Below are 14165 nucleotides of genomic sequence, written 5' to 3'. Positions count from 1 at the left end.
CATACCGAATATATGAATTCCAGTGTGGTTGACTTTTTGCTGAAAAGATCGGTCAATCTGTGAGATATATGCTTGAAATTCGGCGAAAATGTTTCTTTGATAATGCTTTAATTATTTATTGTATCGATGTATATTGCCGATTGGCGTTTGAATAAATATATAAATAAATAACTTCACTTCGCGCACTTCACTACTTCCCTTAAAGATTTTAGAACTTTCGACATACATTATACCACATAAATCGGCCAATGTGGAAGTTATTTTAATTAAGGTAGTAATCTGGTAACTTGCATTTTTTAATACTTTTTTTTGGGAAAATTTTATTTGGAAAAAATAAAATTCAATCAGCTTCATTTTGTAATATATTATTAATAGTATCTGAGTGTACAAAAAAGTTATTTTTTTTGGAATTTGTTGTTTCATTGCACTGTAGGGAGCGTCTTAAAAAAAGGTGGTTGGCCCCGGTGATTTGGTCGCTTGAGGACATCTGAAATAGAAAAATCAAAAAGATTATTGTTCTGTGAGCTTGTCATTCTGGTTGGAATTAAGATTAAACAATTTCGTTGAAAAATAAAAAAAATGATTGACGTCGAAAAAAAAGAATTTTTTAAAGAAGAAATCGGGCTGTAAAATGGAAAGTTAGCGAGCTAACTAGTTCCTGCGAGAGCTATTGATGAGTAGAATAACATATTCAAATTTTAGCCCAATCGGTTGGAACAATTTTTTTTATCTGCGTTTCAACAACAGATTAAATATGGTTATATTTATGGTATATGCGTACTACTACGAGACGTTCACATATATTATAGGTGCTATAACTTCGTCAACATTTCAATTTTCTTTTTAAAATTTTTATAATGTATTCTTAATATATACTTAGTACTTTCGAAAAAAATCAACTTACCAGACTACTAATTTAAGAGAGCGTGTTTTTCTAATAACAGTGTACCATTGTGCCTAAAATGGATAATATCTGATAATATAATTTTCGATGAAGGGAAGTAAAATATAGTAATAAAACTAAGGGAGGCTATGACCTTCAAAATAAGTTAATATTATATGATACCAAATTTGATTGTAATCTATTCACGATTTCGTCAATGTTAAACCCTTTCGCTATATTTTTTTATATTACCAACACCTGAACGGTTTTAGCCGGCTTTGACCTGTGCAATTTGCACAAGTATGAAATATTCGGTTACACCCGAACTTAGCCCTTACTTGTTCATTTTATTTTTTCGACCGTAAGTCATTATACGGGCAGTATCTTCTAGTGGAGAATTTTTTATTATACGGTTCATTAACGGAGAAGGCTGAAATTACTGCAGCTGTCGGAGATAGCGTGTAACTTGAAAAATATTTAATTTTATTCTTCAAAAACTTTATTGTATATTCTTAAAATACATACATATGTATCAATATATGGTATAAGTATGTACTTTAAATTTTTCACTAAAATATTTTTAATGAAATACGTAAAGCAAAACTGTTTATCAAAGAACGCAAAGCAGAGATACGCAAAGTCTTTGTTTATTAGCAAAATTTATTTGTATATTAATGTGAGAGAGATAGTGGCAACGCTATATATTTATTTCACAATTGAACACATGAGAAATATTTTCAAATTGGGAAATGTTTTTTTGTTGTGTTAAGTTTTTGTTTTATCTTCATTAACGGAGAATTTATCTATTCTAAGGTTGAACTAGCATAGCGTGACGTGGCGTTCTAGGGGAAGTAGTAGTCCTTTCGGTTATTTTGTGGCTGGGTAACAAAGGTCTAAATTAAAAAAAGTTTGGAACTAAAGTTTCGTCCATACAAACTGTTTTTTGTGATATTAAGCTGCACATGAAACTACCTCCTTTGATATCTAAAGAACATGTTTTACAAATTTCATCAAGATATCTCAAGTTTTACTCAGGTTATCGCTTGCACGGATAAGCGGCCAAACGAACGGATATAAAGAACGACATCCGGTAATCAATTATTATCGTCGTAAATATCACTTTGACAACCTTATATGTATCCCGACCTCCTTTAACTATTACCAGCAAGCGTTAGATGAACAAACCTATTTAACATGTACTGCTTGTTTTATGATCTTCTAAGTGGTTGGAACAGTTTAGAATTTTTCAATATCGAAAAAAATGCTGGCTTAAAGTACACTTTAGATTCCTAAAAACATTATTCCATTGGTAGAATAGTGAAAAAAGATTTCCTGTTCGACCCGTTGTAATGTTGAAGCGCTTTTGTAAGACAGTTTCAACTAAAAGTTAAAAATCGTTTTTCTTAAAACTTAATTTGTTAAATCGGGCAATAGTAGAACATGTAAACTATCGCACGTATCAACTTAAAAATTTAACTGTAGCTACACAGTGACATTATCAAGTAAACTACGATTTTTTTGTTATTGTTTACAATTTACTGATAATTGCTTTTTTTATTTATTTTTAAAAAACACATGCATATCTATCTACTTTACTAGCAATTTTCCGGTTCCGTTTTTTTTATTTCATACTCTTTTGAATGAAATTATGCTAAAGATTGGCCACCATTTTGTATAGGAATGTCAAGATACAAGTTTTTTACAAACTCAAATACTTGTTTGATAATGGCTGGAAGAAAGAAAATTGTTCTCTTTTCCCAGTTATAATTGTCAAAGTTAAGCTCTTGAGGGCTCTGCACTGACCCCTTGATAGAAAACAGGTACTCATTATTTGCATAATTGCACATATTTTCCTGTTGAGTGTAGCGGTACGTTTGAATGCTACCCTGGCATATTCTTACTGCTAGCCACAAGTGCTTAGCATTCTACTATTATTTATTTAGAGCCGGCAGTGGCACAGTAGCAATCGGACAGTAGCCAAGGATGAAATGATGCGAGACTCTTTGAATCGAGAGAGAGCTGTCAAAACCCACATTTTTTATAACATTTGCCAATCATGCCACTGTCGAACGAAAATGGATTGGGTATTATAAAAAAAAATTGGGGGTATTTTGCATTTCGATATTATTTTTAGGTGCTCCGTCCCCAAGTAGGCCTATATAACGCATATACATCCCTATATACGTGTATTTATATTATAAAATTTTTAAAAAATCATATAACATAAAAAAAATTGCATATAAATAAAAAAAAAATTATAACAAAGAAACAAAACAAGTCATAATAAAAGATCATGGTTTTATAATGAACGTTTTAAATTAAATTAACAAATAAAATTTAGTTGCACGTTATTCAAATGTATTTGTGTCGTTCCTTGAAATTTCGTTTCGCACTGCTTTTGTTAGCTATTTTTGGCTGGTTTATTTCTGGCATCCCGTTTTTTTTGACATCAGCTGTTCGAAATTCCCTGATTTTAATAATCAGGGAAAGAGAATAACAGAAAAATCAGCGAAAATGAGAGAGTCTCGCATCATGTCATCCTTGCAGTAGCAATCGCACAGTGATTATAGGACGTTCATTCAGTGAAAAAGTGCGCTAATTTTGTGCGCATTAGTTTAAAAAAATATATTTCGAAGCATTTGGCTTTTTTGTGCTAGCAAAACTCAGCTCCTTGTTCAACAATCATAATATTGTTTAAATAAAAATAAACTCGTTCATAATTGTTACTGGTAGTATTTCAAAGTGAGTTGACTGCTGTGGGGTATTTATGTACGAATGTAAATAATTTCAATGCGGCTTATGCATATAGTATAGTCAAAACCTGAATCGTAGAAGTGCGATGTGTTTAATATTATGGTATGTATGTGCACACATGCATACTAATGAATAGTTTATTATTTGCTTGCCACAAATGGCTGTAAACATGAGATCCATACGATGTTTCCCCGTTCATTCTTATCGCTTATAAGTGCACAGTTAATTTATACATGGATGCGTAATAACGCATAATAAAATAATCCAAAAATAGTGAAAATAAAAAATTATTTTTCTAGACATACATATGCATGTACATACAAATGTATATATTTAAACGCTATTAACAACTATATGCATTAATTAAAGTTGTTTTCTATTAGATTGAAGATAATCAGCCAACCAACTTGAAGTAATTTTACATACATATTATATGTATGTATGAATATTGTTCGATTGTATATATGTATACATAAGTATATATTATATATGTATATGTATATACGTATGTGTTTTGGCAATAATTGTTATGTCTAGCAATAACAGTATACCGAAATCTTAATCGAGCCTTAATAATTTTATAATCACACTATACACACACATATATACATACATATATAATTATTGTTTAGCTCCAACAGCTTTCAAAACTGCAATCGTTAATATGTATGCTCGCAATATTACATATCTTAGCGTGGGCATTGCATTTATAAACATTAACCACACGTAGTACCTAACTGGATCCAAAATTTACAAATATTTATAAACATTTCATGTTCTTATCGTGTGCTCCATGTATGAAGGTGTGTGTGTGTGATCACTGGCAATACATAGGTCAAGTCATTTTTATACTCTCGCAACCTGTTGCTACAGAGTATAATAGTTTTGTTCAACTAACGGTTGTTTGTATCACCTAAAACTAATCGAGTTAGATATAGGGTTATGTATATATAAATGATCAGGATTAAGAGACGAGTTGAAATCCGGGTGACTGTCTGTCCGTCCGTCCGTCTGTCCGTCCGTGCAAGCTCTAACTTGAGTAAAAATTGAGATATCTTTATGAAACTTAGTAGACATGTTTCTTGGTATCGTGAGACGGTTGGTATTGCAGATGGGCGTAATCGGACCACTGCCACGCCCACAAAACGCCATTAATCAAAAACAAATAAATTGCCATAACTAAGCTCCGAAATAAGATACAAGATTGTTATTTGGTACACAGGATCACATTAGGGAGGGGCATCTGTATTTAAAAATTTTTTTTAAAGTGGGCGTGGTCCCGCCCCTAATAGGTTTAATGTGCATATCTCCTAAACCGCTAATGCTATAATAACAAAGTTCACTGCGTGACACCGCCCACTTTTAGGTGAAAACCCATATCTTGGGATCTTTTTAACCGATTGCAACCAAGTCCGGTGCATAACGTTCTTTTCATATTTCTATGTTATGGTGCGAAAATGGGCAAAATCGAACTACAACCACGGCTATTTCCCATATAACACTATTTTCAATTCCATCTGATTCTTTCACTTTCCACTATGCATATCAAGCAACAATGATTATATCGGGGTAAAACTTTGCGTGAATAATACGTTTAAAGTATGCCACCTTGTGTCCAAAAATTGTCTAAATCGAACCAAAACTGTTCAAGCCCCTAAGTACTAAATATGAGGACCCCAGTGCTAATAGTCGACCTTCTACCGAAAATATCAGCCAATCCACAAAGAAATCTCAAACGAGTATACCATTTGACTTTGCGAGAGTATAAAATGTTCGGTTATATCCGAACTTAGCCCTTCCTTACTTGTTTTCATGTGAATTTCGCTAAAAATTTTACAACAGAAGCATATACTTACATATGTAGTTTTAATGCTTGTCTGGAATATTTTGAAGACGTGTGATACGTTGCCTAACAATATTTTTTGGTTCTTCAGACAACCATAGTCTAATTTATTATTATTATGTTATCTCATCAAATCAATATTATAATTATTTAAATTTTAAATAAATAGTGCTTAATTTAAATTTAAAAATTAAAATCCAAAATTTATAAATATTTATAAACATTTCATGTTCTTATCGTGTGCTCCATGTATGTAGGTGTGTGATCACTGGCAATACATAGGTAGAGTCATTTTAATGTGAATTTCGCGAGAAATCTACACAGAAGCATATAGCTTTAATCATTGTATAAATCTGCTAGAACCAATCCTAAGATTTTCACTAATACACACGCAAAAATGTCCCACGTGGTACGGGTTGCCTCGAAAATTCTACTACTAAAATCACACTTGGTACGGGCTGCCTACTTATATTCTACTACTAAAGTGACACTTGGTATGGGTTGCCAAACAATATTCTACTACTAAAACGTCCAAATGACACAAATCTGCTATAGTGTGTTGCCGTGTTAAGTTTTTAAATTTATAACTTTAAGAATGATTTCATTACATATTCAAATATTTTTCGATTGTTATAATTCGTAAAGATTCCATTTACATAGTATTATTTATTGTATTGAAATATTATTTAATGTTTCCAATTTTATCAAAATTATTATTGTGGTCGGTAACGCGCCAATCTTGCAACCTCAGAGGTGGCGAGGAGATGCAATAAATATATAAAACTCATTTGTATATCATTCGATAATACTCTTGAAAGTTTTCATTATTATTTCCTTTACGAATACATGTTCATAAACGAATTGTTAAACTACATCCTTTTATTTAAAAATCTGTGTCAAAAAAGGCATATTCGATCAGGTGATCACAGCCGTTTCACACACATAGGAAAACAGCTGATTCTTTGGCTACTTGTAGACTTACACAATGGTTTTAATGCTTGGCTGGAATATTTTAAAGACGTGTGATAACGTCAGAGAATGTTGATGAATAGAGAAGGAGCAAATGTTAGCAGTACTAAAATGTTAATTACGATGGAGGAACATCGAAAACGCGCAAATTGGAAAATAAAATTTCACCACAACTATCAGCGTACGAAACGAACTACACCACTCTATAAGCAAAATGTATACACATACATATGCACAGATGTTCTTTGATATGCGCATAAACAAAAATTGAAATAATAAAAACGAAAGAAATTGACTTTTGACAGGAAAATATTAATAATCAGGGAAATAATATTAAAATAGAATTAAAATATCATTTCATACAAAAGGGTTATAAAAATAAAAAAGGACTATATAATATATGATTGGATTTGAACTTAGGCAAAATATTTCACGTTGCAATAAAGAAGTCTGCTATACAAGCAGCACCACAGACGATATTCGAGTAATTTTGTCTAATCTGTAAACTCAAACAGCTATTGTTGTTTACTTGCTTCAATGTACATACGTCTATATGTGAATATTCTTGAAATTGCCTTCCTTCATTCGCATGTCCAAATATATTTGCATATATGTACACATATGTACATATGTATGTCCCTCAATATGTCTTTCGCAAAAAATCAAACATTCGCGCAAGTGACAAAAAAACGTAGACGCACCATCATCGACCAATAATATTCAAGCGAACATCGAATTTTTAATTCAGAAGGCTTTTCATAATTATAAATTTGTCATATCATAGAAATTGAAAACATAAATCTAAATAGGTATGCGAAACGATTTTTCATATAGGAATATTCGTTGTGTCTATTTATAGCATTTCGCATATTGTGTGGTGTATTTTTCTTTTTCGAAGTTATATTTTTCGATGTTCCCTCATGTGGAATTACAAATTAGTACTGAAAAAGATTTCAGTTAACATTTGCTCCTTCTCTATTCATCAACATTCTCTGATTTAGCCATGTCCGTCTATATGTTCGTATATACGCAAACTAGTCTTTAAATTTTTGAGATAATTGAGATTTGCCCAAGGCAATTATGCAATCTCCGAAGAAATAGTTTAGATCGGATCACTGTAGCACTGTCATATAGCTGTCATATAAACTGAACGATCGAAATTGAGTTCTTGTATGGAAACTTTTATATTTGCAAAGGGTATTCAAGCTTCGGTGCCACCAAAGTTAACGTTTTTTCTTGTTTTTCTTATATTTTCCTCGCCTCGCTCTATCGTTGAGGTAGATCTACAAATTTTCTGTACAATTTATGTCAAAGCTTTGTCGGGTGTTGGCAAGTGTTTTGTGTTACCTTTTTAACTTTGTACGCGAGTGATTGTCATGCTAAAACAAAAACTCGCTTCTATACATATCAAATTTTATGCACTTGTATGCAAATGTTCTATGAAAATGAACAGCTATAAGTAGATATTTACCCATTATACTATTAATCTATTAATAAACAGTATACTTCTCCGACTCCATTAGCTGATATACAAAGGGAAGCCAAAAATTATTTTTTCCCAAAAAACAAAATATATGTGTATATATATATAAATATATTTATAATATATTGTACATATATTTTTTTTAACTAGAAAACAGAAAATATGTATTTAATCGTTGTCAGCTATTTGTATTTCATGGTTTATGCTATTTTTGACTAACTTTTATTGTCATGCACATTTTCACATTTTTGTAATGTGTATTTCACGATCTAAATTGTTTAAATAATTTTTACAGAGCTCTTGATTGCAATCGCTAGGAGAATCTTTTGAAAAGTCACCATGAACGTAAATATGGGCATATCACCTGGAAATATTGTGATGTTCCCGTCATTGGGAGATGACGATTTAATGCCGTTATATACAAGTTTACAAAATTTATCTGAGGGCACCGCACAATTGAGTGCATCACTTTTGGCATTTCAAAACGAACAAATTATCACTAATAATAATTTTATTAATGACTACCAAGGCGGTTTGGAACCAATGGATATTCCTTCAGCGGATACATTGTCATTAATCGAACGCAAAAACGGTTTAATTGTGAACGTGGGTAACCTGCTTAGAGAATATGGTGTTATTCAAGATCAGCTGATCGGTGCATTGAAAGTTTGGCAACGGAAGCAGACATTAGCTGGCAATGGTGCACCGTTTCCAACCAATTTAGATGGTATACAGTTTGTTGTAGAGACCTTAATGGATCGCATCACAGACATTACTTTATTTATAAGTACTCTCTTGCATTTGGAAGATGAGCCAACTCTAAACGAGTTCTTGAAACATGCACAGGCCTTACATCAAATACTCATAGTTTCAACATTCATCGTCGAGAAGCAACCGCCGCAAGTGAAGAAAAAGGGGACAAAGTAAGCGGCATTTAGGTAATGCTATTAGCAATTGAATAAAAATTACATTTTATGGTACTTTCAGACTTTCGGCAACTGTGCGCTGGTTGATCGGTGATAAATTGGGCATTTACTTGAGCAAACCAGTTGTAAAATGTGAAATACTCTCAGGTAAAATTACAAAGGCGGTTTTCTACGTCATGATTCTAGTATACCATATACGCAATTAAGTACGGTTTTATCTATATTTATTTTCTTAGTATGAGAGAGATTTCGACGTAGATCTTTTAAAAGAACATATGTTCTTAAAATAATAAGAATTTATCATTATTTTGGCTAGATGAAAAGAAAAGTTCGATTGTTTTTTTGTTAAAGAAGTTTTATTTTTTTTATTCTTTAGTGACTTCGAGCAATTCTTCAATAATTTTTTTAAATTTAATTATGAGTTTAATGATTTTGACAATAGGATACATTTTTCTTCATTCTTTATCTATTTTAGTTCAATATAACGATGTTATCAGTTCGGCTGAACTTTATAAGAATATCGAAAAAATAGTTATCCAATAATAAATATTGCAGCTTTATAACTTATGATATATATATCAGCTTCACCGCTAAACTATCGGCGTCTTTGTTATCATAATTTCGTTTGCCAGCAAATGTTAGATACTACTCACAACGTCACAAACTGAATGAACTGTCAAACTTCCACAATAATTGTAAACAATGCATATCATGACGTCACGAACTAATGTATTTTTTCGTCAAACTCAATCGAAAAATGTAACGATTAACATTGTAATAATATATAATTTTCGTAACCTTCATTCTATAATTTTTCTTTTTGTATATTGAGGAGCTTAACAACTTATCGATACAAATTTAAATATTTACGTATGAAATTCAAATAAAATTTCTTATTTCACAATATTTACAGAGGCTCTAGCAAAGCGACTTACAATTGAGAAGCTTCCTATGCCACCAGAGTGTAATGGTAAAATGACGGGAAATGAGTGCCAAATGGAATTCGATGCTAATAATCGGAGTTTTTCAGCAAATTTTTCGTATGTACATAAAATAGTATGCCAATTTTTATACTCTCGCAACCTGTTGCTACAGAGTATAATAGTTTTGTTCACCTAACGGTTGTTTGTATCACCTAAAACTAATCGAGATATAGGGTTATATATATATAAATGATCAGGATGAAGAGACGAGTTGAAATCCGGGTGACTGTCTGTCCGTCCGTCCGTCTGTCCGTCCGTGCAAGCTCTAACTTGAGTAAAAATTGAGATATCTTTATGAAACTTAGTAGACATGTTTCTTGGTATCGTGAGACGGTTGGTATTGCAGATGGGCGTAATCGGACCACTGCCACGCCCACAAAACGCCATTAATCAAAAACAAATAAATTGCCATAACTAAGCTCCGAAATAAGATACAAGATTGTTATTTGGTACACAGGATCACATTAGGGAGGGGCATCTGTATTTAAAATTTGTTTTAAAGTGGGCGTGGTCCCGCCCCTAATAGGTTTAATGTGCATATCTCCTAAACCGCTAACGCTATAATAACAAAATTCACTGGAAGCGAATGTTTTTTGCACTTCTATTGACGGTGTGAAAATAGTTGAAATCAGGTGGCAACTCCGACCACTCCCCATATAACGGTACTGTTAGAAACTACTAAAAGCGCGATAAATCAAGCACTAAACACGCCAGAGACATTACATTTTATCTCTGGGATGGTATGAGATGACTTTATAGGAACCGCGTTCAAAATTAGACAGTGGGCGTGGCACAGCCCACTTTAAGGTGAAAACCCATATCTCGAGATCTGCTTAACCAATTTCAACAAAATTCGGTACATAACGTTATTTTCATATTTCTATGTTATAGTGCGGACTACAACCACGCCTATTTCCCATATAACACCATTTTTAATTCCATTTGATTCTTTCACTTTCCACTATGCATATCGAGCAACAATGATTATATCGGGGTAAAACTTTGCGTGAATAATAAGTTTGAAGTATGCCACCTTGTGACCAAAAATTGTCTAAATTGAACCAAAACTGTTCAAGCCCCTAAGTACTAAATATGTGGACCCCAGTGCCTATAGTTGACCTTCTACCGAAAATATCAGCCAATCCACAAAGAAATCTCAAACGAGTATACCATTTGACTTTGCGAGAGTATAAAATGTTCGGTTACATCCGAACTTTGCCCTTCCTTGCTTGTCTAATTTAAATTATTATGTGTATTCGTATTTATTACAGAAATCTTATAATCAACGACATCAAACGCTCCGAGAGAAAGGGTTCCGAAATTGTTACAGACGGCAAATACGCTTTGCTCTTTTACACAACCACTGTATATAAGGGATATGCGATTAATGTAAGTTAATACATAATTAATACCTAGCTAATATACATGAAGAGTCTCTAAAGCACTAGCCAAAAAAAAAATTTTATTTTTGAGATGTCGAATTTTCAGCATTACTAAAACTTTGCAAATTAGTACAGTAGGACCAGGAAGGGCCGTGAGATCACCCATTCAACTTAGGGTGAACGATGAAATCGTACAAAATATGAAGGATATTGAGCATTAGAGAGATAGCAAGGCGTCACACTTTTGGTTTGATGTTTATGCTTGTGAAGGAATCATTTAAATAGCTGTATCCAAGAATATTAAATTTTCCACAACGAGATTTAAACATAAATATTTACTCAGCCACCTTCTTGTGCGCAGTATCGCGTTGAGGGGAAAAAATAAGAAGATACTTAAACAACCATTTTAAAGGCGATAGTAAAGCTTAAGAATATGTAAAATTTATATTTTTTTACTTAAATTGAAACTTTATATGATTTTTATTAACAAGAGTTATTTTTGTATTTGCATCTTCCTATCATATTTAGTGCTGGGCAATTAGTCTACCGTTAGTTGTGGTGGTGCACGATATTCAAGCGCCACAGGCCTGGGCCACGATTATTTGGGATAACGCGTTTTCCGTAATCGAACGTGAACCATTCAAAGTGCCAGAGTTTGTACCTTGTACAAAACTGTTGGAAATATTAAATATGCAATTCGCCTACTATACAGGTCGTCCATTGACTGCAGAAAATTTGGAAGTTCTTCGTAAGTTCAAATGCCAGAGAATTTACACACATTTCCTTAAAATCTGACCGCATTTTATTTGGCAGGTAGAAAACTTGCAACGACGGAAGCTGGTCAGCCTAACGAGTGTATAAGTTATTCGCAATTCTGTAAAGATAAGTTGCCTGAATGTAACTTTACGTTTTGGGATTGGTTCTATGGCATAATGAAATTAACAAAGATGTATTTCCCGCAAATATGGAAGGATGGGCATATTCTCGGATTCATAAGTAAGCCGGAAACCAAGGAAATATTAACTCATGAAGCCATGGGAACTTTCTTACTTCGCTTCTCGGATAGTACGAAAGGTAACAACGCTTGCATATGCACATACATATGTATATGCAAACATACATACACATATATTGAATGCGTGACTTTTACACACATATTTTAGGTGCTATAACTATTGCCTATCGTGATTATTGTGGAAACATATTATTTTTGGCGCCGTGGACTTGCGTTGACTTGCAAATACGTTCTCTGGCTGCTAAGATACGAGATTTGAATGTTTTGAAGGCCGTATATCCAACGATGGTGCTCAGCAATGTTGCTTTCTCTAGTTCACCCACAACGCAAAATGGTAATTATGATGATTTAGTATCCAATATGTAGATATGTACATATTTTTGCGAACTTTTGATGTAAAAAATCATGAATGAATCAAACGGTACAATAACAGTAAATATACAAAAATTACTCAATCTATGCCACTTACAACGGGATATAGACATAGTTACTACCCTTATAAATATCTCCGTAATTTAGCCCAGCTTCTGACTTTTTCTGGAACAGGCTCCCTGAACTATTCTATTACTATTGTATCGTTTTTTGATTAAAAAAAAGCATTTACCTTGAATATTTTTTATAGTTACAGCCACATCTAAGGATGGTTATGTAGGCAATGAATTAATAACGCAAATTACCACCCCTCACTCTTCTAATGACCAGCAAACGTAAGCGCCTTATATAAATCCGTAAAGTACATAAAGTTAATCTTTATTTTTACCCTAGTTCGCCACAACATTCTGAAGTAACTGTTGCTATGCCCTGTTTCCCAACCGCACAATCTGGTAAAATATTTCATTCTTAAAAATGATTTATAAAATTTATAATATAGTAAATATTCTTAAACTATTACAGAAATAGTCAATAGTTTCAATCACATTACATGGCAGGACTTGGATATCGCAGAATCAACAGCATCGGCAGATGAGTTTTCTTTAAGCCAACTTATGTCCTCTGGATCATCAATGATTGGAGTTTAAACTGCAAATAAGGATTTTCATATCTATATGTAAATATACAAGTATATATATATATATCTTTATATTAATAGTAATTTATATATATATATATATACATCTTTATATTGATAGTAATATATATATATATATATTACATAATACATAATAAATTGTTAAAACAGTTAAAACGTTAAACGCTTTTAAACACTTTTTCATGAATAATTGTGAAAATCACTGTTATATCAAAAATACTTGTAAATTCGCTAATTTTCAGTCTTATATAATAAGTTTATATATATATTTGCACATAATATAGTTTATTCATATCATTATCGTATTCGTATAAATAATATTTTGATTATACTTGTGATATGCCAGTTTTTTAGTTAAATTGATTTTTTTATATAAATGTTTATAAACTTGTATATTTATGTATTATATAATTAATAAAAAGTGCACTAAAATTCTAAGTTGTACCCACTCAGTTCAAACAGCATTAATTAGTTTATCTTTAAACGCGTTTTTCTTAAGACTACATTTTTAAATTTGCTTGAATAATTTCTGCGAGAGAAACGATCCGATTACTAACAATTTTTTCTACACGTTCTGTATGTAGTTCTTCATACAATCAGCCATCAGACCAAAATTTTAGGTAAAATTCTGATGTTATTACAAGCTTATTGCTAAAGGTTCATCTAAGGTAAGTAATATTCTTTTCGTAATAAAGTATTTAAAGATTTTAACGCCTTATATTTGCAATTGATGTGATTTGGCGGAAATTCTTAAACACGAAAATGCCCTTTTTTCGAAGAATCATTAATTGCTAAAATAGAAATACACTCAAGTATACAAAAGGTTATACACTTTTATTTTAACAAATGCCAAAAACTATTTTCACTCATGTCTAACACAAGCATCGGAAGCACATG

General features: G+C 32.2%; 1 protein-coding gene across 2 annotated transcripts; it reads left to right on the top strand.

The window, feature by feature from the left end:
- Nucleotides 1–3432: 3432 nt before the first annotated feature.
- Nucleotides 3433–13730, top strand: LOC106617283 (signal transducer and transcription activator-like). Of its 2 annotated transcripts, none has more exons than XM_070105568.1 (11): nucleotides 3433–3625; nucleotides 8228–8855; nucleotides 8920–9005; nucleotides 9772–9898; nucleotides 11113–11230; nucleotides 11752–11971; nucleotides 12037–12297; nucleotides 12387–12572; nucleotides 12861–12945; nucleotides 13004–13062; nucleotides 13133–13730. In XM_070105568.1, the coding sequence occupies exons 2-11, from the start codon at nucleotides 8272–8274 to the stop codon at nucleotides 13255–13257; spliced, it is 1851 nt and encodes a 616-aa protein (XP_069961669.1). In that variant the 5' UTR covers nucleotides 3433–3625; nucleotides 8228–8271; the 3' UTR covers nucleotides 13258–13730. The 2 variants fall into 2 exon arrangements, with proteins under 2 accessions (XP_069961669.1, XP_069961668.1); XM_070105567.1 differs by having other exon boundaries at nucleotides 3433–3739.
- Nucleotides 13731–14165: the final 435 nt, after the last annotated feature.

The sequence above is a fragment of the Bactrocera oleae genome, chromosome 2 (genome assembly GCF_042242935.1).
Source record: "Bactrocera oleae isolate idBacOlea1 chromosome 2, idBacOlea1, whole genome shotgun sequence".
In the NCBI taxonomy this organism is placed as follows: domain Eukaryota; kingdom Metazoa; phylum Arthropoda; class Insecta; order Diptera; family Tephritidae; genus Bactrocera; species Bactrocera oleae.
Note: the sequence above shows the minus strand (reverse complement) of the source record. Positions and strands in the feature narration are given on the sequence as shown.